We start from the raw sequence: 27,386 nt of genomic DNA, 5'->3' as shown, positions 1-27,386 counted from the left end.
AGACGACTAAACGTTATTTTAACACTAGCATTGTATTCAGCAGGAAAAATACTACTCATATTGAGTATTTAAAGGATTTTTTTTTTTTTTGAGAATAATACTCAAGAATTGAAGGTATAGTTCAGGATATTTTTTGCTCCAAAAACATTTTGTTTCAAAATTGAAGGATGAGATATTCAAACACTTCTATACATGAAATAACCATGGAAAATATATCATAATGCTCTAGGATGAATACTTGTAAAGTTTAAGGAAAATGTTAGAATAATCAAACCGGTCAAACTTAATCGCGGGTCTCCACCTTGTCACATGGCCGGGCTACCATATCTCAGTGTCAACCAGGATAACACAAGGAACTGAATAATGTTGAACGTTAACTATTCGGTAAAATAACGTTTTACCTTCGGCGCCGACTAGCCGACAAAATAACCATATTTATTATGCTTACATTCCACCTCAAAGCAGTACAGTAGTATGTGTTCTCGAAAGTTTCAGAAAAATATAGTGGAATCAAAGAAACCACGAACTGTGTAATGATGTAAGGCATCATTTCAATTTCATTTGATAATGTTAGCAAAGCATTGTGATCTTTTAATGTCGTAGGAGCAAAGATAACAGACTACCATGGGTTTTTATAGTAGATATCTTGCTATTTTCCTGACAAGCAGTCTAATAACATTATGTTAGTAAAGATATAACACTATGTGCTACTTTGTTAGCTTCAGTTAATTTCAGTGTTTGAACAACACATTGTGAGGAGCAATTAGAAATTCTAGACAGAAATATGTGTTACATATTAACATAACATGATGCCACAACAGTAGTGTGTTGCTGCTGGGTATTATTACTTATTCCTAATTTTGATGACATGCAGAGAGATTTGTAAGGCTAAAATATTTGTTTTGAAACAGCTCATTTTGACCAGCTTTAGTGTAATCAATTCTATCACATGATATATTTCAGATTTTTTTCATGCGATAAAGGACATGTTATTCAATAGGTTAACCACATATCTGCTGAGTTCAGATGGAGATATGGCACCATTGGCGGAAGAAGGAGGAGCGGCAGCGTTGCATGTGTTGTCGTCAGTCAGCTGACGGAGCTCAGGGTTAAATTGCTGCACCAAAAAGCTCAAGCAAGATTTCTGTATTTATACCCATACGTGCTACGATTTCATCATTTTGATAGATATTTGGATCTTCTGCATGCTATTTTTGTTCTAGCTGTTGATACAGGATTGACATAGGACTCGTCGGTGTATGCCGACATGGACAGGTAATGCCAGAGTTTTTGGTGGTATTAAGAAAATACCCGAGAGCAGCCGTGTTTGTGTGGGGTTTGCTTGGAGGCGGCGGCGCCCGACTATGGGCGGCGGCGCGGGCTGAGACAGAGGTGAAAATGTGGAGTCTAAGGACCATTGTTGAGAGTGCGGTGGAGCACGGGCGACGAGCTTTCCAGCACGCTCAGCGGCGACACTTGAATTTAGTGCAGCAGCAGCAGCAACACCACCACCAGGTCCGAGCCCCGAACCTTCGTCACAAACTGAGCAAGGTGAGTTGAGAGTGGTTACTGCATAATAAAGCATGCCTCTGTATATTACTTTATACTGACGAAATCATATGACAGTTTATCCCAGGAAAAGTAAGTTTGGCAGGTATATAGTGTTACTTCAGAAGTTAATTTTCCTCTTGGCTGGTTGCCTAAGTTAGATTGCATATTATAAGGTTAGGTTCTTAGATTTCACATTAATTACTGTTACCAAACTAAGAAGAATATGTTCCAAAATGATGTATCCTAAGAATTTTTCTTGTGCTCAAATTAGAGAGGTATAAGTTTGTTGAGTATTCCTGGGAAATTATATGGGAAGGTATTGACTGAGAGGGTGAAGGCATGTACAGAGCATCAGTTGGGGAAGTGCAGTGTGGTTTCATAAGTGGTAGAGGATGTGTGGATCAGGTATTTGCTTTGAAGAATGTATGTGAGAAATACTTAGAAAGGCAAATAGATTTGTGTATAGTTTTTATGGATCTGAAGAAGGCATATGATAGAGTTGTAGGGATGCTCTGTGGAAGGTGTTAAGAATAAATGAGAATCAATGGTGTGGTAGGCAAGTTGTTAGAAGCAGTGAAAAGTTTTTATCGAGGATGTAAGGCATGTGTACGAGTAGGAAGAGAGGAAAGTGATCGGTTCTCAGTGAATGTCGGTTTGCAGCAGGAGTGTGTGATGTCTTCATGGTTGTTTGATTTGTTTATGGATGGGATTGTTAGGGAGGTGAATGCAAGAGATTTGGAGAGAGGGGCAAGTATGCAGTCTGTTGTCGATGAGAGAGTTTGGGAAGTGTATCAGCTGATACAGCGCTGGTGGCTGATTCGGGTGAGAAACTGCAGAAGCTGGTGACTGAGTTTGGTAAAGTGTATGAAAGAAGAAAGCTGAGTGTGAATGTGAATAAGAGCAAGGTTATTAGGTACAGTAGAGTTGAGGGACAGGTCAATTGGGAGGTAAGTTTGAATGGAGAAAAATTGGAGGAAATGAAGTGCTTTAGATATCTAGGAGTGGTTTTGGCAGCGTCTGAAACCATGGAAGCAGAAGTGAGTCATAGGTTGGGGGAGGGGGTGGAAGTTCTGGGAGCGTAGAAAATGTGTGGAAGGCAAGAACGTTATCTCAGAAAGCAAAAATGGGTATATTTGAAGGAATAGTGGTTCCAACAATGTTATATGGTTGCGAGGCGTGGGCTATAGATAGAGTTGTGCGCAGGAGGGTGGATGTGCTGGAAATGAGATGTTTGAGGACAGTATGTGGTTTGAGGTAGTTTGATCAAGGAAGTAATGAAAGGGTAAGAGAGATGTGTGGTAATAAAAAGAGTGTGGTTGAGAGAGTAGAAAAGGGTGTTTTGAAATGGTTTGGTCACATGGAGAGAATGAGTGAAGAAAGATTGACAAAGAGGATATATGTGTCAGAGGTGGGGGGGAACGAGAAGTGGGAGACCAAATTGAAGTGGGAGACCAAATTGGAGATGGAAAGATGGAGAGAAAAAGATTTTGAGTGATCGGGGCCTAAACATGCAGGAGGGTGAAAGGCGTGCAAGGAATAGAGTGAATTGGAACGATGTGGTATACTGGGGTCGACGTGCTGTCAGTGGATTGAACCAGGGCATGTGAAGCTTCTAGGGTAAACCATGGAAAGTTCTGTGGGGCCTGGATGTGGGAAGGGAGCTGTGGTTTCGGTGCATTGTTACATGACAGCTAGAGACTGAGTGTGAACGAATGGGGCCTTTGTTGTCTTTTCCTAGCGCTACCCCGCACACATGAGGGGGGGGGTTGTAATTCCATGTGTGGCGAGATGGTGATGGGAATAAATAAAGGCAGACAGCACGAATTATGTACATGTGTATATATGTATATATCTGTGTGTGTATATATATGTGTACATTGAGATGTATAGGTATGTATATTTGCGTATGTGGACATGTATGTACATACATGTGTATGTGGGTGGGTTGGGCGATTCTTTCGTCTGTTTTCTTGCACTAACGCGGGAGACAGCAACAAAGCAAAATGAATAGATATATGATTTTATATATTTTCTTTTTTTTTTCTTTTAAACTATTCACCATTTCCCGCGTTAGCGAGGTAGCGTTAGGAACAGAGGACTGGGCCTTTTTTGGAATATCCTCACCTGGCTCCCTCTGTTCCTTCTTTTGGAAAATTTAAAAAAAAAGAGAGGGGAGGATTTCCAGCCCCCCGCTCCCTCCCCTTTTAGTCACCTTCTACGACACGCAGGGAATACGTGGGAAGGATTCTTAATCCCCTATCCCCTATATATATATATATATATATATATATATATATATATATATATATATATATATATATATATTATTATTATACTTTGTCGCTGTCTCCCGCGTTTGCGAGGTAGCGCAAGGAAACAGACGAAAGAAATGGCCCAACCCCCCCCATACACATGTATATACATACGTCCACACACGCAAATATACATACCTACACAGCTTTCCATAGCTTACCCCAGACGCTTCACATGCCTTGATTAAATCCACTGACAGCACGTCAACCCCGGTATACCACATCGCTCCAATTCACTCTATTCCTTGCCCTCCTTTCACCCTCCTTCATGTTCAGGCCCCGATCACACAAAATCTTTTTCACTCCATCTTTCCACCTCCAATTTGGTCTCCCTCTTCTCCTTGTTCCCTCCACCTCCGACACATATATCCTCTTGGTCAATCTTTCCTCACTCATCCTCTCCATGTGCCCAAACCACTTCAAAACACCCTCTTCTGCTCTCTCAACCACGCTCTTTTTATTTCCACACATCTCTCTTACCCTTACGTTACTCACTCGATCAAACCACCTCACACCACACATTGTCCTCAAACATCTCATTTCCAGCACATCCATCTTCCTGCGCACAACTCTATCCATAGCCCACGCCTCGCAACCATACAACATTGTTGGAACCACTATTCCTTCAAACATACCCATTTTTGCTTTCCGAGATAATGTTCTCGACTTCCACACATTCTTCAAGGCCCCCAGAATTTTCGCCCCCTCCCCCACCCTATGATCCACTTCCGCTTCCATGGTTCCATCCACTGCCAGATCCACTCCCAGATATCTAAAACACTTCACTTCCTCCAGTTTTTCTCCATTCAAACTCACCTCCCAATATATATATATATATATATATTTTTTTTTTTTTTTTTTTTTTATACTTTGTCGCTGTCTCCCGCGTTTGCGAGGTAGCGCAAGGAAACAGACGAAAGAAATGGCCCAACCCCCCCCCCCATACACATGTACATACGTCCACACACGCAAATATACATACCTACACAGCTTTCCATGGTTTACCCCAGACGCTTCACATGCCTTGATTCAATCCACTGACAGCACGTCAACCCCTGTATACCACATCGCTCCAATTCACTCTATTCCTTGCCCTCCTTTCACCCTCCTGCATGTTCAGGCCCCGATCACACAAAATCTTTTTCACTCCATCTTTCCACCTCCAATTTGGTCTCCCTCTTCTCCTCGTTCCCTCCACCTCCGACACATATATCCTCTTGGTCAATCTTTCCTCACTCATTCTCTCCATGTGCCCAAACCATTTCAAAACACCCTCTTCTGCTCTCTCAACCACGCTCTTTTTATTTCCACACATCTCTCTTACCCTTACGTTACTCACTCGCTCAAACCACCTCACACCACACATTGTCCTCAAACATCTCATTTCCAGCACATCCATCCTCCTGCGCACATCTCTATCCACAGCCCACGCCTCGCAACCATACAACATTGTTGGAACCACTATTCCTTCAAACATACCCACTTTTGCTTTCCGAGATAATGTTCTCGACTTCCACACATTTTTCAAGGCTCCCAAAATTTTCGCCCCCTCCCCCACCCTATGATCCACTTCCGCTTCCATGGTTCCATCCGCTGACAGATCCACTCCCAGATATCTAAAACACTTCACTTCCTCCAGTTTTTCTCCATTCAAACTCACCTCCCAATTGACTTGACCCTCACCCCTACTGTACCTAATAACCTTGCTCTTATTCACATTTACTCTTAACTTTCTTCTTCCACACACTTTACCAAACTCAGTCACCAGCTTCTGCAGTTTCTCACATGAATCAGCCACCAGCGCTGTATCATCAGCGAACAACAACTGACTCACTTCCCAAGCTCTCTCATCCCCAACAGACTTCATACTTGCCCCTCTTTCCAGGACTCTTGCATTTACCTCCCTAACAACCCCATCCATAAACAAATTAAACAACCATGGAGACATCACACACCCCTGCCGCAAACCTACATTCACTGAGAACCAATCACTTTCCTCTCTTCCTACACGTACACATGCCTTACATCCTCGATAAAAACTTTTCACTGCTTCTAACAACTTGCCTCCAACACCATATATTCTTAATACCTTCCACAGAGCATCTCTATCAACTCTATCATATGCCTTCTCCAGATCCATAAATGCTACATACAAATCCATTTGCTTTTCTAAGTATTTCTCACATACATTCTTCAAAGCAAACACCTGATCCACACATCCTCTACCACTTCTGAAACCGCACTGCTCTTCCCCAATCTGATGCTCTGTACATGCCTTCACCCTCTCAATCAATACCCTCCCATATAATTTACCAGGAATACTCAACAAACTTATACCTCTGTAATTTGAGCACTCACTCTTATCCCCTTTGCCTTTGTACAATGGCACTATGCACGCATTCCGCCAATCCTCAGGCACCTCACCATGAGTCATACATACATTAAATAACCTTACCAACCAGTCAACAATACAGTCACCCCCCTTTTTAATAAATTCCACTGCAATACCATCCAAACCTGCTGCCTTGCCGGCTTTCATCTTCCGCAAAGCTTTTACTACCTCTTCTCTGTTTACCAAATCATTTCCCCTAACCCTCTCACTTTGCACACCACCTCGACCAAAACACCCTATATCTGCCACTCTGTCATCAGACACATTCAACAAACCTTCAAAATACTCATTCCATCTCCTTCTCACATCACCGCTACTTGTTATCACCTCCCCATTTACGCCCTTCACTGAAGTTCCCATTTGCTCCCTTGTCTTACGCACCCTATTTACCTCCTTCCAGAACATCTTTTTATTCTCCCTAAAATTTACTGATAGTCTCTCACCCCAACTCTCATTTGCCCTTTTTTTCACCTCTTGCACCTTTCTCTTGACCTCCTGTCTCTTTCTTTTATACTTCTCCCACTCAATTGCATTTTTTCCCTGCAAAAATCGTCCAAATGCCTCTCTCTTCTCTTTCACTAATACTCTTACTTCTTCATCCCACCACTCACTACCCTTTCTAAACAGCCCACCTCCCACTCTTCTCATGCCACAAGCATCTTTTGCGCAATCCATCACTGATTCCCTAAATACATCCCATTCCTCCCCCACTCCCCTTACTTCCATTGTTCTCACCTTTTTCCATTCTGTACACAGTCTCTCCTGGTACTTCCCCACACAGGTCTCCTTCCCAAGCTCACTCACTCTCACCACCTTCTTCACCCCAACATTCACTCCTCTTTTCTGAAAACCCATACTAATCTTCACCTTAGCCTCCACAAGATAATGATCAGACATCCCTCCAGTTGCACCTCTCAGCACATTAACATCCAAAAGTCTCTCTTTCGCACTCCTGTCAATTAACACGTAATCCAATAACGCTCTCTGGCCATCTCTCCTACTTACATAAGTATACTTATGTATATCTCGCTTTTTAAACCAGGTATTCCCAATCATCAGTCCTTTTTCAGCACATAAATCTACAAGCTCTTCACCATTTCCATTTACAACACTGAACACCCCATGCATACCAATTATTCCCTCAACTGCCACATATATATATATATATATATATATATATATATATATATATATGTGTCAGTGTTTTAGATATCTGGGAGTGGATCTGTCAGCGGATGGAACCATGGAAGCGGAAGTGGATCATAGGGTGGGGGAGGGGGCGAAAATTTTGGGAGCCTTGAAAAATGTGTGGAAGTCGAGAACATTATCTCGGAAAGCAAAAATGGGTATGTTTGAGGGAATGGTGGTTCCAACAATGCTGTATGGTTGCGAGGCGTGGGCTATGGATAGAGATGTGCGCAGGAGGATGGATGTGCTGGAAATGAGATGTTTAAGGACAATGTGTGGTGTGAGGTGGTTTGATCGAGTAAGTAACGTAAGGGTAAGAGAGATGTGTGGAAATAAAAAGAGCGTGGTCGAGAGAGCAGAAGAGGGTGTTTTGAAATGGTTTGGGCACATGGAGAGAATGAGTGAGGAGAGATTGACCAAGAGGATATATGTGTCGGAGGTGGAGGGAACGAGGAGAAGAGGGAGACCAAATTGGGGGTGGAAAGATGGAGTGAAAAAGATTTTGTGTGATCGGGGCCTGAACATGCAGGAGGGTGAAAGGAGGGCAAGAAATAGAGTGAATTGGAGTCTTGTGGTATACAGGGGTTGACGTGCTGTCAGTGGATTGAAGCAAGGCATGTGAAGCGTCTGGGGTAAACCATGGAAAGCTGTGTAGGTATGTATATTTGCGTGTCTGGACGTGTGTATGTACATGTGTATGGGGGGGGGGGTTGGGCCATTTCTTTCGTCTGTTTCCTTGCGCTACCTCGCAAACGCGGGAGACAGCGACAAAGTATAAAAAAAAAAAAAAAAAAAAAATATATATATATATATATATATATATATGTGAAGTCTGTTGGGGATGAGAGAGCTTGGGAAGTGAGTCAGTTATTGTTCGCTGATGATACAGCGCTGGTGGCTGATTCATGTGAGAAACTGCAGAAGCTGGTGACTGAGTTTGGTAAAGTGTGTGAAAGAAGAAAGTTAAGAGTAAATGTGAATAAGAGCAAGGTTATTAGGTACAGTAGGGTTGAGGGTCAAGTCAATTGGGAGGTGAGTTTGAATGGAGAAAAACTGGAGGAAGTGAAGTGTTTTAGATATCTGGGAGTGGATCTGGCAGCGGATGGAACCATGGAAGCGGAAGTGGATCATAGGGTGGGGGAGGGGGCGAAAATTCTGGGAGCCTTGAAGAATGTGTGGAAGTCGAGAACATTATCTCGGAAAGCAAAAATGGATATGTTTGAAGGAATAGTGGTTCCAACAATGTTGTATGGTTGCGAGGTGTGGGCTATGGATAGAGTTGTGCGCAGGAGGATGGATGTGCTGGAAATGAGATGTTTGAGGACAGTGTGTGGTGTGAGGTGGTTTGATCGAGTAAGTAACGTAAGGGTAAGAGAGATGTGTGGAAATAAAAAGAGCGTGGTTGAGAGAGCAGAAGAGGGTGTTTTGAAATGGTTTGGGCACATGGAGAGAATGAGTGAGGAAAGAATGACCAAGAGGATATATGTGTCAGAGGTGGAGGGAACGAGGAGAAGAGGGAGACCAAATTGGAGGTGGAAAGATGGAGTGAAAAAGATTTTGTGTGATCGGGGCCTGAACATGCAGGAGGGTGAAAGGAGGGCAAGGAATAGAGTGAATTGGAGCGATGTGGTATACCGGGGTTGACGTGCTGTCAGTGGATTGAATCGGGGCATGTGAAGCGTCTGGGGTAAACCATGGAAAGCTGTGTAGTTATGTATATTTGCGTGTGTGGACGTATGTATATACATGTGTATGGGGGTGGGTTGGGCCATTTCTTTCATCTGTTTCCTTGCGCTACCTCGCAAACGCGTGAGACAGCGACAAAGCAAAAAAAAAATATATATATATATATATATATATATATATATATATATATATATATATAGAGTGAATTGGAGCGATGTGGTATACCGGGGTTGACGTGCTGTCAGTGGATTGAATCAAGGCATGTGAAGCGTCTGGGGTAAACCATGGAAAGCTGTGTAGGTATGTATATTTGCGTGTGTGGACGTATGTATATACATGTGTATGGGGGTGGGTTGGGCCATTTCTTTCGTCTGTTTCCTTGCGCTACCTCGCAAATGCGGGAGACAGCGACAAAGTATAAAAAAAAAAATATATATATATATATATATATATATGTGTGTGTGTGTGTGTGTGTGTGTGTGTGTGTGTTCGTGTATGTACATGTGTGTGTATATAAGTGGACAGGTCTTTGTTTCCTGGCGCTACCTCACAAACGTGGGAAATGGCAATCAAGTAGGATATATTAATAATAATGATATATGAAACCATTAATACCTGCTGTTGCATTCCATGAAATATTGCGAAACACTTACTAAAACCTTAGTGTTTTCTATATACTGACATGTATAGATGGAGTTGTCATGGAAACTTTTACAAGATCTTCACCCTCTTATTCTGTACTTATCTTTGAAAACTGTTACTCCTGCAAGATGATGGATTTACTAATAAAAATTCATAATCATATTTCATTGTGACAAAATCATGTGGAAAATGTCACTCATCTGAATACATATGCTTGAAGATGCTCTTGGAGTACCTCATAAATGCCTTTGTAGTAGAACACTACCTTAGTATAGGTACTGGGGCACAGCAGTGGTCATTATGGATGGCAAATGTGGCAAGCCCCAAGAAAAGGCATGCAACCATCCACTGAGGTCACCAGTGTGTTAATAAGGTCTCTAAGCATCCCTTTTGTGTGGCCAGCATTCAAAGCCTTTAGTTTGTTCAGAGTTCAACTTGTGGCTGGAAATTATATGAATGATGCAAATAGCACCATGCTTCTTAAAGTGTCAATTAAAGCCCTTAGCACCAAAAGGGACAAATTGGTAGTAATTTGCACATGTATCTAAATGTTTCTTTCTGATACTTGTTAAATGTGAGTAAAGTTACAGGAGGATCTTTGTCCATATGTCAGTGGTAGTTCCCCATATATTGGTGTAATATCTGGCAAAGATAAAAAAAATAGTATATCTAAACTGTTTATTGATGATACTAGGAGTATTTTAGCAGTTCCTTACAATGGGAGTTTGAGCTGCTGCTTTAGAGTAGATTAGCTTTTATCACTACCAGTCCTCTTTTTAAGAAATTTTTTTATAGTAGTTGTATAGTGTTTATGCTTTTCCTCTTTTTCTCAGTCACAGAGTCAGGGGGGTGCTAGGGTGGACAAGCATGTGGCAGAACGTGGTGGTGGGCAGTCCAGTGCAAGTATAATTGGCAGTTCTTCACAAGGTGCCAGTGGTCTGGTTAGTCACCTGCGCCCCGTGACCACCCGCTTGGTTCAGGGCTTTGTTCGCAAAGTGTCTGCACCCCTTTGGGCTGAAGCTAAACGACGTACGACCAAACGACTGGTGTTTGGAGAGAGTGCCCCCTATTTCGCTCTTGTTGGGGTAACTCTAGTGTCTGGGTCACAGCAAGGAATCATTACCAAAGAAGACGAGTTTGAGGCTCTGTGTTGCAATATCAGGGTAAGTATTGGTTAATCTTATTAGTATTGTTATATATTTTAGGAAAAGCACTGGAATTAGCTAATAAATTGCATATACTAATGGAGTGATTTTGTTTTATGAGAATGATTGGAGGTTATGATAGCAAAGTTAAGGTACAAACTGTTTGAAATGGAACATGAAACTACTGATGAAGGGTAAAGTAATAAAAGAACTAAATAAAAGTCTGTCTATATATCTGTCTTTATCTCTGATGCCTGTTCCAACTGGAACTCCCCTACAAGTTGCAGATAAAAATGGACAGTAGTAGATACCAGAATATTTTTTCACTGCTGATGGGTAACTGAAACACCTACCAGCTGACCTAGCAAACTTTAGTCCAAATATTCATTTGGTTATCTAGTATTTATGCCAATAGAAACTGGATGTGAACAGCTTTGAAGATTTTGTCTATAAAGAGCATGGACTGTAGTTTTTGTGGAAGATGTAGTCATTCTTATATTGCATTCTGAAAGAGAAGGGATTACTTTAATAAGGACCCAGCTAGACTAAAATTTTGGTAATCTTGGAAGGAAATGAATATAGAATTGTCATCAGATCAGCTCCACGGAATCTGTATGAAGGTATGAATTTTTGCAACTTGAGGAGAAAAGATCATAGGATTGAAGGATGAAACAACTAGGGCTTTAATGGTAGAGAAATACCTGACAGTAATAGTGAAACAATGTAGAAAGTTGTAAGTGGATGAAGAAATTAGGAAATTGAGAAAACTATCAAATATCTTGAAAAAGGTAAATAGATAGTTGAAGATCCAGTTTGTTTTTCAGATATTAGTACATTACTTTCACCAGTGTTTTTTGATGATTGTTGATAAGTCTTGTCTAATATGTTTGTTCTGTTGTTCATGTGGAATATATTTAAACGTAATGCAACTACACTATACTAAAGATTTAAGTGTTATCTGAAAATTTAGTAAGTGAATTTGCAGTTTTTATGTATTTTGGTAAGTTTTGTATGTATGTTCCACCATTTGTAGTAGTAAAAACTGTATACTCATAAAGTTATTAAACCTTGAAATTTTTCAGGAAGCCATCTCACGAGCAGGATGGCTGCAAAATCCTGAATATTGTCAGTATCAGAAAAATGTGAGAGAAGGGAATGAAGAAGAATTTGAAGAGTTGGAGGAACACATCTTCTCTTTGGCTGACTTTAAGTTGGGTTCAGTTATTGATAAGGGTTGCAGTGCTGTAGTATATGCAGCAAAGTGGAGTGCAGGTGGGTTTGCAATATAATGACAATTGAGTTTTGTTGGATGAATTATAGTATATGTAGATTTCACCCTTGTAAATAGATAGCCCTTAAAGATTATGTAATAGTTTAGCTTTGGGATAATACATTGATTTTAAGTGAAGTTACTGTGTTTTATAATGTAGTGATGTATAGTTTTTTTATTTCTCTCCCATGGATATTTTAAAAAAATTCATCTTATTTTCACTTGATTCTATTGTTTTACTATCATATAGATATAACATGGCAAATATGCTTCTTCATGTCTAACTAGGTAAAATATATATTATCTTTACAAAAAAAGTAATTATCAGAAATTTTTAAAAACACAAAAAGTATACATTTTCTTCTTTGTTTATCTGTTTTGGTATCCATGATCTTTATGAGGAAAGTCTACTTTCTCTTAAAGGAAAATTTTATTTGTTTTTAACTTACCTATATTTGTAAACAAATTGTTGATAACTTTACATTAACTTCAGTTGAAGAAGATGCAGACTCCCATTCCCCACCAATGAAGAGACAAAAGTCAGAGTCCCCTACATTGCAAATGGAGGAGTTAGAAGTTGAAGATGGGCTGGATCAGTTGTCCTTCTCTCCTAATGAGGAAATGCAGCCCATGAGTTACGATAATGAAGAACAGATGACTGGTGACATTGACTTCTGTTTGGTTGGTAAGCCAGAGGAAATGGATGATCAGATGTCCAAGATAGGCAGTGAAAACTTGATGCCTAATCGTACCTTGGGCTCACAAAATCACATAAAGCGAGTTAAATTTAAGTTAGAAGAGAAGGAACGAGACAATAATGTGAAGAGAACAGAATCATCTCAGGGAGCAGTATCCAGGACACCTACCACATCAGACAAATCAGGTGAGGATGAGAGTGCAGTTGAAAAGTATTATGTGTTGACTCTACACAGTGAAAGTGAATGCACACAGATTTGTAAGGGATGCTTTTTATTAAGTTTTTTACCCATTTATTATTTCCATCAAGTACAGGAGTTCAAGAGATAACAGAGAAGATAATGATTCATGAGGTATTTAGAAAAGAAATCTGTAAAATGTTGTTATGGAGATAGCAATTATATGTTTGTCAGTCCCTGGGCTAACGTATTCCATTGTTAAAGATAGAAAAGGCTCAGGAAGGTGAATAATAGTGCACGTATCTGAAATAGATTTATAGGGAATCTGGTTATGTGAGTTGGCAGGTTTAGGAATAATTGTTATGAAAAATAAATGTAATCAGGAAAGGAATGTTTTGTAAGTTACAAAAAGGGAATGGTTGGATGATTGAATTAAGAGGATGTTTGGTGTATTTGGATGAGTAGCTTGCAAGCTCTTAAATGATATGTGAGTAAGGGTAAGAAGGTCACATTTTTTTATCATGGAAGGGTATCCTATCACCCACCTTTTTTGGATTAGATATTTTGTGTTGTTATGGGTTTCCATAGTGTTTTAGTTAACTTGGCTTCAATCCTGGGCATGGCAGTCAGCACTCAGTCAATCCAACCATTCATCCTTCCCTCAGGGCCGATTGATAGATTGTCAAATAAATTTTCACTTGAAAGGAGTCATTTTCTCACTACTGGAGGTAGCACGACTTTTGACTGCAAAAGCTTTTAGGAAGAGGCCCTGGAAACACCAGAACTTTATAGAAATTTGACCAGGGGTATTTTATAAAGATTTTTTATACTTGATTGCTGTTTCCCGTGTCAGCGAGGTAGCACCGGGAAACAGACGAAGAATGGCCCATTCACTTATACACACACACACACACACACATATATATATATATATATATATATATATATATATATATATGGTAGAGGATGTGTGGATCAGGTGTTTGCTTTGAAGAATGTATGTGAGAAATACATAGAAAAGCAAATGGATTTGTATGTAGCATTTATGGATCTGGAGAAGGCATATGATAGAGTTGATAGAGATGCTCTGTGGAAGGTATTAAGAATATATGGTGTGGGAGGCAAGTTGTTAGAAGCAGTGAAAAGTTTTTATCGAGGATGTAAGGCATGTGTACGTGTAGGAAGAGAGGAAAGTGATTGGTTCTCAGTGAATGTAGGTTTGCGGCAGGGGTGTGTGATGTCTCCATGGTTGTTTAATTTGTTTATGGATGGGGTTGTTAGGGAGGTGAATGCAAGAGTTTTGGAAAGAGGGGCAAGTATGAAGTCTGTTGGGGATGAGAGAGCTTGGGAAGTGAGTCAGTTGTTGTTCGCTGATGATGCAGCGCTGGTGGCTGATTCATGTGAGAAACTGCAGAAGCTGGTGACTGAGTTTGGTAAAGTGTGTGAAAGAAGAAAGTTAAGAGTAAATGTGAATAAGATCAAGGTTATTAGGTACAGTAGGGTTGAGGGTCAAGTCAGTTGGGAGGTGAGTTTGAATGGAGAAAAACTGGAGGAAGTGAAGTGTTTTAGATATCTGGGAGTGGATCTGTCAGCGGATGGAAACATGGAAGCGGAAGTGGATCATAGGGTGGGGGAGGGGGCGAAAATTCTGGGAGCCTTGAAGAATGTGTGGAAGTCGAGAACATTATCTCGGAAAGCAAAAATGGATATGTTTGAAGGAATAGTGGTTCCAACAATGTTGTATGGTTGCGAGGCGTGGACTATGGATAGAGTTGTGCGCAGGAGGATGGATGTGCTGGAAATGAGATGTTTGAGGACAATGTGTGGTGTGAGGTGGTTTGATCGAGTAAGTAACGTAAGGGTAAGAGAGATGTGTGGAAATAAAAAGAGCGTGGTTGAGAGAGCAGAAGAGGGTGTTTTGAAATGGTTTGGTCACATGGAGAGAATGAGTGAGGAAAGATTGACCAAGAGGATATATGTGTCGGAGGTGGAGGGAACGAGGAGAAGAGGGAGACCAAATTGGAGGTGGAAAGATGGAGTGAAAAAGATTTTGTGTGATCGGCTCCTGAACATGCAGGAGGGTGAAAGGAGGGCAAGGAATAGAGTGAATTGGAGCGATGTGGTATACCAGGGTTGACGTGCTGTCAGTGGATTGAATCAAGGCATGTGAAGCGTCTGGGATAAACCATGGAAAGCTGTGTAGGTATGTATATTTGCGTGTGTGGACGTATGTATATACATGTGTATGGGGGTGGGTTGGGCCATTTCTTTCGTCTGTTTCCTTGCGCTACCACACAAACGCGGGAGACAGCGACAAAGCAAAAAAAAATATATATATATATATATATATATATATATATATATATATATATATATATATATATCTTTTTCTTTTCTTTCAAACTATTCGCCATTTCCCGCATGAGCGAGGTAGCATTACAAACAGAGGACTGGGCCTTTGAGGGAATATCCTCACCTGGCCCCCTTCTCTGTCCCTTCTTTTGGGAAAAAAAAAAAAAAAATATATATATGTTTGAAGGAATAGTGGTTCCAACAATGTTGTATGGTTGCGAGGCGTGGGATATGGATAGAGATGTGCGCAGGAGGATGGATGTGCTGGAAATGAGATGTTTGAGGAAAATGTGTGGTGTGAGGTGGTTTGATCGAGTAAGTAACGTAAGGGTAAGAGAGATGTGTGGAAATAAAAAGAGCGTGGTTGAGAGAGCAGAAGAGGGTGTTTTGAAATGGTTTGGGCACATGGAGAGAATGAGTGAGGAAAGATTGACCAAGAGGATATATGTGTCGGAGGTGGAGGGAACGAGGAGAAGAGGGAGACCAAATTGGAGGTGGAAAGATGGAGTGAAAAAGATTTTGTGTGATCGGGGCCTGAACATGCAGGAGGGTGAAAGGAGGGCAAGGAATAGAGTGAATTGGACGTGTGTATGTACATGTGTATGGGGGCGGGGAGGGGTTGGGCCATTTCTTTCGTCTGTTTCCTTGCGCTAATTCGCAAACGCGGGAGACAGCGACAAAGTATAAAAAAAAATATATATATATATATATATATATATATATATATATATATATATATATATATATATATATATATATATATATATATATATTATCCCTGGGGATAGGGGAGAAAGAATACTTCCCACGTATTCCCTGCGTGTCGTAGAAGGCGACTAAAAGGGGAGGGAGCGGGGGGCTGGAAATCCTCCCCTCTCACTTTTTTTTTTAATTTTCCAAAAGAGGGAACAGAGAAGGGGCCCAGGTGAGGATATTCCCTCAAGGGCCCAGTCCTCTGTTCTCAACGCTACCTCGCTAATGCGGGAAATGGCGAATAGTATGAAAGAAAAGATATATATGCATACGACACGCAGGGAATACGTGGGAAGTATTCTTTTCCCCTATCCCCAGGGATATATATTTATTTATTTATTTCACTTTGTCGCTGTCTCCCGCATTAGGGAGGTAGCACAAGAAAACAGACAAAAGAATGGCTCAACCCACCCACATACACATGTATATACATACACATCCACACATGCAAATATACATACCTATACATCTCAATGTATACATATATATATATACACACACAGACATATACATATATACTCATGTACATAATTCATACTCTCTGTCTTTATTCATTCCCATCGCCACCCCGCCACACATGAAATAACAACCCCCTCCCCCCGCATATGCGCGAGGTAGCGCTAGGAAAAGACAACAAAGGCCACATTCATTCACACTCAGTCTCTAGCTGTCATCTATAATGCACCGAAACCACACATATATATATTTATTTATTTTATTTATTTTGCTTTGTCGCTGTCTCCCGCATTAGCGAGGTAGCGCAAGGAAACAGACGAAAGAATGGCCCAACCCACCCACTTACTCATGTATATGCATACACCTCCACACACGCAAATATACATACCTATACATCTCAACGTATACATATATATACACACACAGACATATACATATATACACATGTACATAATTCATACTGTCTGCCTTTATTCATTCCCATCGCCACCTCACCACACATGAAATAACAACCCCTTCTCCCCTCATGTGTGCGAGGTAGTGCTAGGAAAAGACAACAAAGGCCACATTCGTTCACACTCATTCTCTTGCTGTCAGGTAATAATGCACCGAAACCACAGCTCCCTTTGCACATCCAGGCCCCACAGAACTTTCCATGGTTTACCCCAGACGCTTCACATGCCCTGGTTCAATCCATTGATAGCACATCGACCCCGGTATACCACATTGTTCCAGTTTGCTATTCCTTGCACGCCTTTCACCCTCTTGAATGTTTAGGCCCCGATCACTCAAAAACTTTTTCACTCCATCTCTCCACCTCCAGTTTGATCTCCCACTTCTCCTCATTCCCTCCACCTCTGACACATATATCCTCTCTGTCAATCTTTCCTCACTCATTCTCTCCATGTGACCAAACCATTTCAAAACACCCTCTTCTGCTCTCTCAACCACACTCGTTTTATTACCACACATCTCTCTTACCCTATTATTACTTACTCGATCAAACCACCTCAAACCACATAGTGTCCTCAAACATCTCATTTCCAGCACATCCACCCTCCTTCACACAACTCTTTCCATAGCCCACGCCTCGCAACCTTATAACATTGTTGGAACCACTATTCCTTCAAATATACATATATATATATATGTATATATATTTCTTTTTCTTTTCTTTCATACTTTTCACCATTTCCCGCATTAGCGAGGTAGTGTTAAGAACAGAGGACTGGGCCTTTAAGGGAATATCCTCACCTGGCTCCCTTGTCTGTTCCTTCTTTTGGGAAAAAAAAATCCCTAGGGATAGAGGATAGGGGAGAAAGAATACTTCCCATGTATTTCCTGCGTGTCGTAGAAGGCGACTAAAAGGAGAGGGAGCGAGGGGCCGGAAATTCTCCCCTCTCATTTTTTTCTTTTTTGATTTAACAAAAGAAGGAACAGAGAAGGGGGGCCAGGTGAGGATATTCCCTCATTGACAGCACATCGACCCCGATATACCACATCATTCCAATTCACTTTATTCCTTGCAGGCCTTTCACCCTCCCGTATGTTCAGGCCCCAATCGCTCATAATCTTTTTCACTCCATCCTTCAACCTCCAGTTTGGTCTCCCACTTCTCCTCGTTCCCTCTACCTTTGACACATATATATCCTCTTTGTCAATCTTTCCTCACTCATTCTCTCCATGCGACCAAACCACTTCAATACACCTTCTGCTTTTTCAACCACACTCTTTTTATTTCCACACATCTCTTACCCTTTCATTACTTATTTGATCAAACCACCTCACACCACATATTGTCCTCAAACATTTGATTTCCAACACATCCACTCTTCTCTGTACAACTCTATTTACAGCCCATGCCTTGCAGCCATATGGAAATGTTGGAACTACTATTCCTTCAAACATATCCATTTTTGCTCTCTGAGACAATGTTCTTGCCTTCCACACATTCTTCATCGCTCCCAGAACGTTCGCCTCCTCTTCCACCCTGTTACTCACTTCCACTCACTTCCACTTTCCTGAGTTCCATTTGCTGCTAAGTCCACTCCCAGATATCTAAAACACTTCACTTCCTCCAATTTTTCTCCATTCAAACTTACATCCCAATTATCTTGTCCCTCAACCCTACTGAACCTAATAACCTTGCTCTTATTCATATTTACTCTCAACTTTCTCCTTTCACACACTTTTCCAAATTCTATCACAAACTTCTGCAGTTTCTCACTGGAATCATCCACTAGAGCTGTATCATTGGCAAACAACAACTGACTCTATTCCCAGGCCCTCTCATACCCAACAGACTGCATACTTTCCCCTCTCTCCAAAACTGTTGCATGTACCTCCCTAACCACCCCATCCATAAACAAATTAAACAACCATAAGGACATCATGCACCCCTGCCGCAGACTGACATTCATTGGGAACCAATCACTCTCTCCTCTTCCTACTCATACAAATGCCTTAAATCCTCGATAAAAACTTTTCACTGCCTCTGGCAACTTACCTCCCACACCATATACTCTTAAGATCTTCCACAAAGTATCTCTGTCAGCTCTATCATATGCTTGCTCCAGCTTCATAAATGCTACATACAAATCCATCTGTTTTTCTAAGTATTTCTCGCATACATTCTTCAAAGCAAATTCCTGATCCACACATCCTCTACCACTTCTGAAACCACACTGTTCTTCCTCAGTGTCTTATGCTGTGTGCATGCCTTCACCCTCTCAATCAATACCCTCCCATATGATTTCCCGGGAATACTCAACAAACTTATGCCTTTGAAGTTTGAACACTCACCTTTATCCCCTTTGCCTTTGTACAATAGCACTATGCATGCATTTGCCCATCCTCAGGCACTTCACTATGTTCCATACATACATTGAATAGCCTTACCAACCAATTAACAACACAGTCACCCCCTTTTTTGATGAATTCCATTGCAGTACCCTCCAAACCTGCCGCCTTGCAGGATTTCATCTTCCGCAAAGCTTTCACTACCTCTTCTCTCTTAATCAAACCATTCTCCCTGACCCCTCTCACTTCACACACCACCTTGGCCAAACACCCTACATCTGCCACTATATCATCAAACACATTCAACAAATCTTTGAAATATTTCATCTCCTTCTCACTTCATCACTACCTGTTAATACTTCCCCACTTGCCCCCTCTCACTGATGTTCCCATTTGTTCTGTTGTCTTACGCACGTTATTTACCTCCTTCCAAAACAACTTTCAAGTTTAATAATGCTCTCTCACCCCAATTCTCATTTGCCTTTGTTTCAACCCTTGCTCCTTTCTCGTGACCTCCTGTCGCTTTCTTTTATACATCTCCCAGTCATTTGCACTCCTTCGTTGTAAGTATTGTCCAAATGCCTATCTTTTCTCTTTCACTAACAACTTTACTCCTTCATCACTCCCCTTTCTAATGTGCCCACCTCCCACCTTTCTCATACCACATGCATCTTTTTCACAAGCCATCACTGCTTCCTTGAATACATCCCATTCCTCACCCAATCCCCTCACTTCATTTGTTCTCACCTTTTGCCATTCTACTCTTGATCTCTTCTGGTACTTCCTCACACAAGTCTCATTTCCAGGCTCACTTACTCTCATAACTCTCTTCTCCCTAAAATTCTCTCTTCTTTCTTGAAAACATCTACAAGATAGTGATTAGACTTCCCTCCAGCTGCCCCTCTCAGCACGTTAACATCCAAAAGACTCTTTTTACACGTCTATCAATTAACACGTAATCCAATAATGCCCGTTGACCATCTCTCCTACTCACATATGTATTCTTATGTATATATCTCTTTTTTAAACCAGGTATTCCCAATCACCAGTCTTTCTTCAGCACACAAATCCACAAGCTATTCACCATTTCCATTCACAACACTGAATACCCCATGTACACTAATTATACCCTCAACTGCCACATTTCTCACCTTTGCATTCACATCACCCATCACTAAAACCAGGTCTCATGCATCAAAGCTGTACTGAGAAAGGAAATGGTTAACTGCCATTTTTAACTGATGAGGAATAAAGTTTTCCGTCAATACAGAAAACTTGGAACAAGAACTACCATGTCATCCTCTCACAGATTTGATGTTCATTTCATTAAAGCATCTCCAGAGCTTCTTCCTTGTATGAACCTACAGTTAGTTTCAGGTTTTTGACAGTGATCCTTAATGATCATTATTTCCAAATACTTACATTTTCTAACCACATCAAATTTTTGTTCTTTCAGACTTGATATTACATTGATTCCAAGTCTCTTCGAAAAGTGAAAAACTTGATATTTCTTGCATCTACTTTGAGCATCCCCACATGTTCATCATCAGAATGAACAACTATTTTACCCACCTCCCCATTTGATTCTGCCAACAAAACAGTATCAACCACATTGCAGGAAATGTCATGGCTCTCAGTTTGCTTCACCACAATTCAGGTGTTATGCTCTCTCATCTCTCATAAAGCCATTTCATAAAACTTTGTCTCTTTTCTAGTTGAGTAGAATTAATTATGATAATTACCTCCTTCCAGAAGTGGTTCATGAAGACTCAAAAGATATACATGAATACCCTCTAGCAGTGAAGATGATGTTCAACTATGAAGCAGAGTCCAATGCCCCTGCTATCCTTCGGGCCATGTACAAAGAACTGCTCCCAGCAAGAAGACTGCAGTTAGATGAAGCACAACTTGAGTGGCAGGAAAGGTAATTTGGGTTTATGAAATCACATCTGCTTCCATGGTTCCATCTGCCATCACTTCTAAAAGCCTAAAACACTTCATTCATTTTCCCTTGGCTGCTGCGCATACTGGTTCAATCCATTGCCAACACATCGTCCCCTGCAAACCACATCATTCCAATTCACTCTCTCCCATGCTTGCCTTTCACCCTCCTATATGTTCAGGCCCCAATCTACATCAAATAACAGATTCATTTTTAAAAAACATATCCTTTCTCTTTTTCAAACTAGGCTTTTATTATTGCTCTGATGAAATAAGCTTGCTAAAAAGAATGGCTAAACACATTCATATTCATTGTATTGTACATGTTATTGAATTTTTCAGATTCTGCAGTAAGCATATGCATTTGCCCTCACATCCAAACATTGTGGAGATGCCATGTGTGTTTGTTGATCGTGTTCCCTTCCTAGAAGACTCAATGCAATTGTATCCAGATGCACTTCCAACGCGACTTAACCCAGGAGGCTGTGGCAGGAATATGAGCCTATTCTGTGTCATGAAAAGGTTAGAATTATTTCTTATCATGTAGAATTTTTGACTTTGTACTCTAATGAATGAGGTGCCAGACATATATACTGGTAACACAAGTTGTGGTTTATTATTGTCATGCTGTTGTGTAATGTGAAAAAGATTTGAAAGAGATATAGATTTTTTTTTTTTTTTTTTTTTTAAGGGGGTGGCTTTGCAGAGGTTTGAGAATTATCGTTAATTTGATGATGCCTCTTCAGAATTGGAGTGGCTTGTTGAATTACAACTGGCCTGTCAGTGTGGCATAATCTTAGATTACTGATTAATGTGAATTCTTGATGAACACAGAAACTGTTCATTATTTTATGAGGTACAGAGACAGTAAAGGAAGTATGTAGGTGGATGGAGGGTTGAGTGGAATTTTGAAATAAGCACAGATAAGTCAGGGCTGTGTGAACTCAGTTTGAGTTTTCACTGTATAGATATGAACAGGGCACTGATAGAGGTGAAAGTGAAAATAGAGAGGTATAAAGGGTGGAGTTCAATGGATAGACTAAAGGCTTCCTTGGGTAAAGCATTAAAGAGTATCTCCATCTTCCTTTGCTGGGCTCTCATATTTTTTTTTGGTGCTGTTTTGGTATGCACCCATGCTTTTTTACCAGATTATTGCTATAACAAATTATGAAATAGTTCATTTTTCTGGAAGGCTAAACCCTACTACAAAGGAATATCGACTTTCAACCTGTCTGAAAATGAAAAGATTGAAATATTTATGCTCTGTTTGATTATACATACATATCCATACCTATTCATATATTTTATTTTTTTTTTTTTTTTTTTTTTCTTTGTCACTGTCTCCCGCGTTAGCAAGGTAGAGCAAGGAAACACGAAAGAATGGCCCAACCTGCCCACATACACATGTATATACATACACGTCCACACACGCAAATATACATACCTGTACATCTCAATGTACACATATATATACATACACAGACATATACATATATACACATGTACATAATTCATACATGTATATTCATATATATATGCTTATATACATATGAATATATACACAAGCACATATTCCTACCTGCTCACCACCCCACCCCACAGGAAACAGCCTTGTCATCCCTGGTGTCAGTGAGGTAGCGCCACAAAACAGACAAAGAAAGATATGCAGTTTTGCAGGAGTATAGAAATTTTAGCTGCGGCAGCAACATCTACACAAAGTGTATAACACCTTTTTTCATGCCTGGAGGGCAACTAAGCATGGTATATCCAGTGGAAGCATTCAGTACCCATATTTCCCCTTCCTATATCCTTAATCAGTGCTTAGTCTTGGAGTTGTGGCAGGAGATTTCATCTTGAATCTTTAAATGTACTTAGCCAGTGGAAAGTTTGGATCTCTCAGTTTAAGGAAATATTTTTTTAAAGTGACATGCAAGATGAAAACTAATTTCTCAGTTTAGGAAATATTTGTGTCATATTCCGTGCTTGTTGAACACTAGTTTCTAAGTTTAGGAAATATTTTCTTAATGTGCCATGCAAGATGAACACAAGTTCCTCAGTTTAGGAAATATTTTCTTGATATTACATGCAAGTTGATCATGAGTTTCTCAGTTTAGGAATTATTTTCTTGATGTACCATGCAAGGTGAAGACTCATCTCTCAGTTTCCAAAATATTCTCTTTATGTTCCATTCAAGATGAACTCTAGTGCTGTATGTATCTCTCTTTTACAGATATGACCTAAGTCTACGTGATTACTTAAACAATTTCAAACCTACTGGTTATACCTCCCTCCTACTCTTGACACAGTTGCTTGAGGCTGTACTCCATATTAACAGCTATAATGTAGCTCACAGGTAATCTTTGTACACTCACATTCTTGTCTTACTTTTGTGAAAAGTTGAGTATTTTTTAATTCTAGGGAGTCACCAATATATGTATCCCAATGATCTTAATAGTTGTTCTGAAATATTTTGAAATGCAGTAAGATTGTATGTATGTTGACTTGACAGTGCTATAACGTATTTTTTGTGGAGCTCAGTCTAGTAATCCTTTTAGAATTGATGCTTTTGAATATTCTATGCCATTATGATATTCCATTTCTAGGGATCTTAAGTCAGACAACATACTTCTTTCACTGGCTGAAGGATGGCAGTATCCACTGTTAGTTTTGACTGATTTTGGCTGTAGCGTTACGACCGAGACTTCCCACATGACTGTTCCTTTCCCATCCCGTGAAGCAGATCCTAGACAAGGCAATGCTGCTTTGATGGCTCCTGAAGTAAGAAAATGCATGTGTATGATGATTAGACCTCTTATGCCAGTTATGATAAAAAAAAGAAATAGATTGATTTTAAGCCTTTACTTGTTACCTATCAGTTAAAAAAAATTAATAACCACATTTTTTAAAATGTTAAACTTGATTTCTAATGTATTCATTTTCACAGGTGAAAACTGCTGTTCCTGGCCTCTTGCGATCTGTAAACTTCTCTCAGTCTGACTTATGGGCTATTGGAGCTCTAGCCTATGAAATATATGGAATAGAAAATCCATTTCTTTCCACTCGGCAAAATCCAGTTGGAAATAAACGGAAGTGCTTGGACTCTGCCACTTACAAAGAGTCTCAGTTACCCCGTTTACCAAAGGGTGTTCCAGCATCACTTAAACACTTGATTCATGACCTTTTGCGCCGTAATCCTCGAAATGTACGTTTTATTCAGATTGTTTAAGTTTTGAACATCTTGCTGAAGTTATAGATACTTGAAGACAATTTCATTTGGACAAAGCTAATCAGCTTTCTTATTTCTTGTTACACTATTCTGTTTGGATAACATCAAGTGACACTTTCATTGTCATTTCCCATGACAATGGACTGTCATGCCTTCTAAAAAAGAAGGGGTAATTTAACTTGGTTATTCAGCAAAACTTTGTGACCATCTCCATGCTCCCCATATCTGAATGCTGCCTTGCTCTGAACTGAAACTTAGTTGCCATGGATTGCATACATGTTTGATACTACTCTAGAGTCAGAGCCTTGAATGCGGGTTTTTGTTTCTTATTTTGAACATCTGATGTTTCTAGAAATTTAGGTCAAAACTGACTATGTGTTTCAGGTTTAAATATAATTTTTTGAATTGATTTACTGTATGTGTGCATCAGGAAAGAAGGGAATTACTACACACAGCCAATCTCAAGCTGTCATGTAATATGTATTAAAACCAGAGACTTCTGTCCACAGCCAAATCCAAGAAACTATACCATGGTTTACCTTGATTGCCTTATTTGCCATGGTTCATCTCTCTGAAAGCATGTTTTTTCTCATATATATTATTGCTTAAGCTCATTCAAGCCAGTGCATTCTTCTTGCTTTCCTGAATGTTGAGGTCCTAATAATCCTAAGCCTCTTTCATTCTATCTTTCCATATCCTTCCCAGAGTAAGGAACCTAGCAACTGACAAACATAAATGATACAAAACATGGTTCATTGCCATATACCATATAACTTTTCCTCATCATTCTTCAACATACCACACCATGTTGGTCAGTTGTGCTTTGTCGGTGCTAAAACATCTTGTGCTTTTTCAAAACCTTTGCAGCAAAAGTAGTGCATCACCCTCAGCCTGCTTCAAAGAGAGGGTTCAAAATTGTCATCCCTTTTTGTTAAATTTGGGACTTTCCAGAGCGAGAAAGAATTGGAAGAGTAGATCAGCTCAGTTCATCACCCAGATATATATTGAAAAGGATAGATCAGTTCTAAAAGCAAGTCCTAGTAAAGTTCATGTATTAGAGATGTAGCTTTTATTGGAATGCATGAATTAGCTGGGAGTTGTGAAAATCAGATTATAGAGAATTTACCGATACAGAACGATACTGAAAATCACTAAATTAGTTTCCATAATTTTCACTTCCATAGTCAAATTGATGTCCATTTGTTATGCATTGATTATTTTCCTGAAGATATCTTTAAAATTTTATTTCATAGCGGCCAAGCATCAACGTTGCAGCAACATTGTGTCAGCTGATGCTCTGGGCTCCAAGCAAATGGCTTTGTCGTCATGCTCTCACCTTGCCCACACATACAGAGGTAGGAATCCTTTTCCCATTTTTCAGTGGCATGTTTACATGAAGGATGGCTGAAGTATATCTCCTTTTCATAACAAAAGGGTAGAAAGTGTCTAAGTTTTATTTTTTGGTGGATTACTGAATTTTGAGAGCTCCCTCTGGAAATTAGTTTTAAAGCAAAAGGGTTAATGATATGCACAGTGGTTTGGATGGGAGTCTTCTTGTATCATCCGTATTAGTCCACTTGGGCTTAATGCAGTTTTGATGCTGAATTGTACCTCAGAGATTAGGGATCTCTAGTGACAGGATATGTCAGTAGCAAGCATGGTGTAATAGCTAGGGTTAAAGGGGTGATTCTTGATGTGGGAAATGAGGGCCTGTTTATTATAGATTCAGAATAATTATATTTGGTGAGGATACATCAAAGTAAGAAGACATCATCTGTATAGTTTTCATTAACTTTGATTTCATAAAAACTAGAATTATGGGTAAATTCAACATTCGTGTGTTTCTTGTATCTTTTAGATTATGCAATGGCTTTTGTGTCTTACCACCAAAGTTCTTTGTGAAACTCGACTTTCACAAACCCAGAGCAAAGATGGAAAAAGGATTGGAAAGGAAAGGAAATGGACTGAAGAAACGAGAGGAAGAATTTCAGACCGTGAAGGTGGACAGGTGGAGTATGAATTGGTATCAACATTTTTGGCAAGGATCCACTATATGGATATCATTCAAGCTATTAAATGGAATAGGGCTTTTTAATAACTGAAGATATTTGGTATAGTAATAATAATCAAACTTTAGCCAGGTAACACATAGTCATAAAAGTAAAGTCAATTAGAGGGCACTTTTTTTCATGATGCAAGAGGTAAAGTGCTTGCCTTATTTATATGAGGTCCCATTTCCTATTACACTAACTGCATTATTGTTCTTTTCTGAAAATTCTTCCAAGAAATTAAGCACAAAAATAAAAGATTGTAGAGCTTACTGAATAGAAATTATTCTTCATTATATTATTTGAAAAAATGACATAGAATATTAGCAGTGTAATACTGGAGATAGGACCTCATGTTAGCAGATATAGGAGGTGGATTATCTTATCAATAGGTCATTCTTTTCTTTGGTACATGAAATAAAGGAAGTAATGTTTGAAGATGCAATGACAAAAATAGATGATCGGCAGAAGAGAAAGGAATTACTGCTTGATATACACCAATTACTTTGCAATGAGAGTTCCTTGCCCTCCTGATTGTATCTTTCTCTCATGGTGTATAACCAAGGGAATTAGATGTAATGAGAAGCCTCAAAGTCCAGTTTTACAGGGTATGTAATGGTGATAATGTTCCTTAATGCTTTTTTGCTAGTGTCATTTGTGAACTACTGTAATACATCATGGGTTATATGTGTAGATTCCAGCAGCTACACCTACATGTGAATTGGTTGATATATATATATATAAACAATT

At 39.9% G+C, this 27,386-nt stretch overlaps 1 protein-coding gene across 1 annotated transcript; it reads left to right on the top strand.

Annotated features, from left to right (window-relative positions):
* Positions 1-1,069: 1,069 nt before the first annotated feature.
* On the top strand, positions 1,070-27,386 carry LOC139764535 (serine/threonine-protein kinase Pink1, mitochondrial-like). The gene is made up of 11 exons (XM_071691264.1): positions 1,070-1,551; positions 10,605-10,934; positions 11,999-12,188; positions 12,680-13,069; positions 21,174-21,345; positions 21,705-21,884; positions 23,593-23,715; positions 23,966-24,140; positions 24,307-24,564; positions 25,842-25,943; positions 26,447-27,386. Exons 1-11 carry the CDS (start codon positions 1,279-1,281, stop codon positions 26,681-26,683), a joined length of 2,430 nt encoding a protein of 809 aa, XP_071547365.1. The 5' UTR covers positions 1,070-1,278; the 3' UTR covers positions 26,684-27,386.

The sequence above is a fragment of the Panulirus ornatus genome, chromosome 50 (genome assembly GCF_036320965.1).
Source record: "Panulirus ornatus isolate Po-2019 chromosome 50, ASM3632096v1, whole genome shotgun sequence".
In the NCBI taxonomy this organism is placed as follows: domain Eukaryota; kingdom Metazoa; phylum Arthropoda; class Malacostraca; order Decapoda; family Palinuridae; genus Panulirus; species Panulirus ornatus.
The sequence above is the reverse complement of the archived record's forward strand: the minus strand, read 5'-3'. Positions and strand labels throughout refer to the sequence as shown.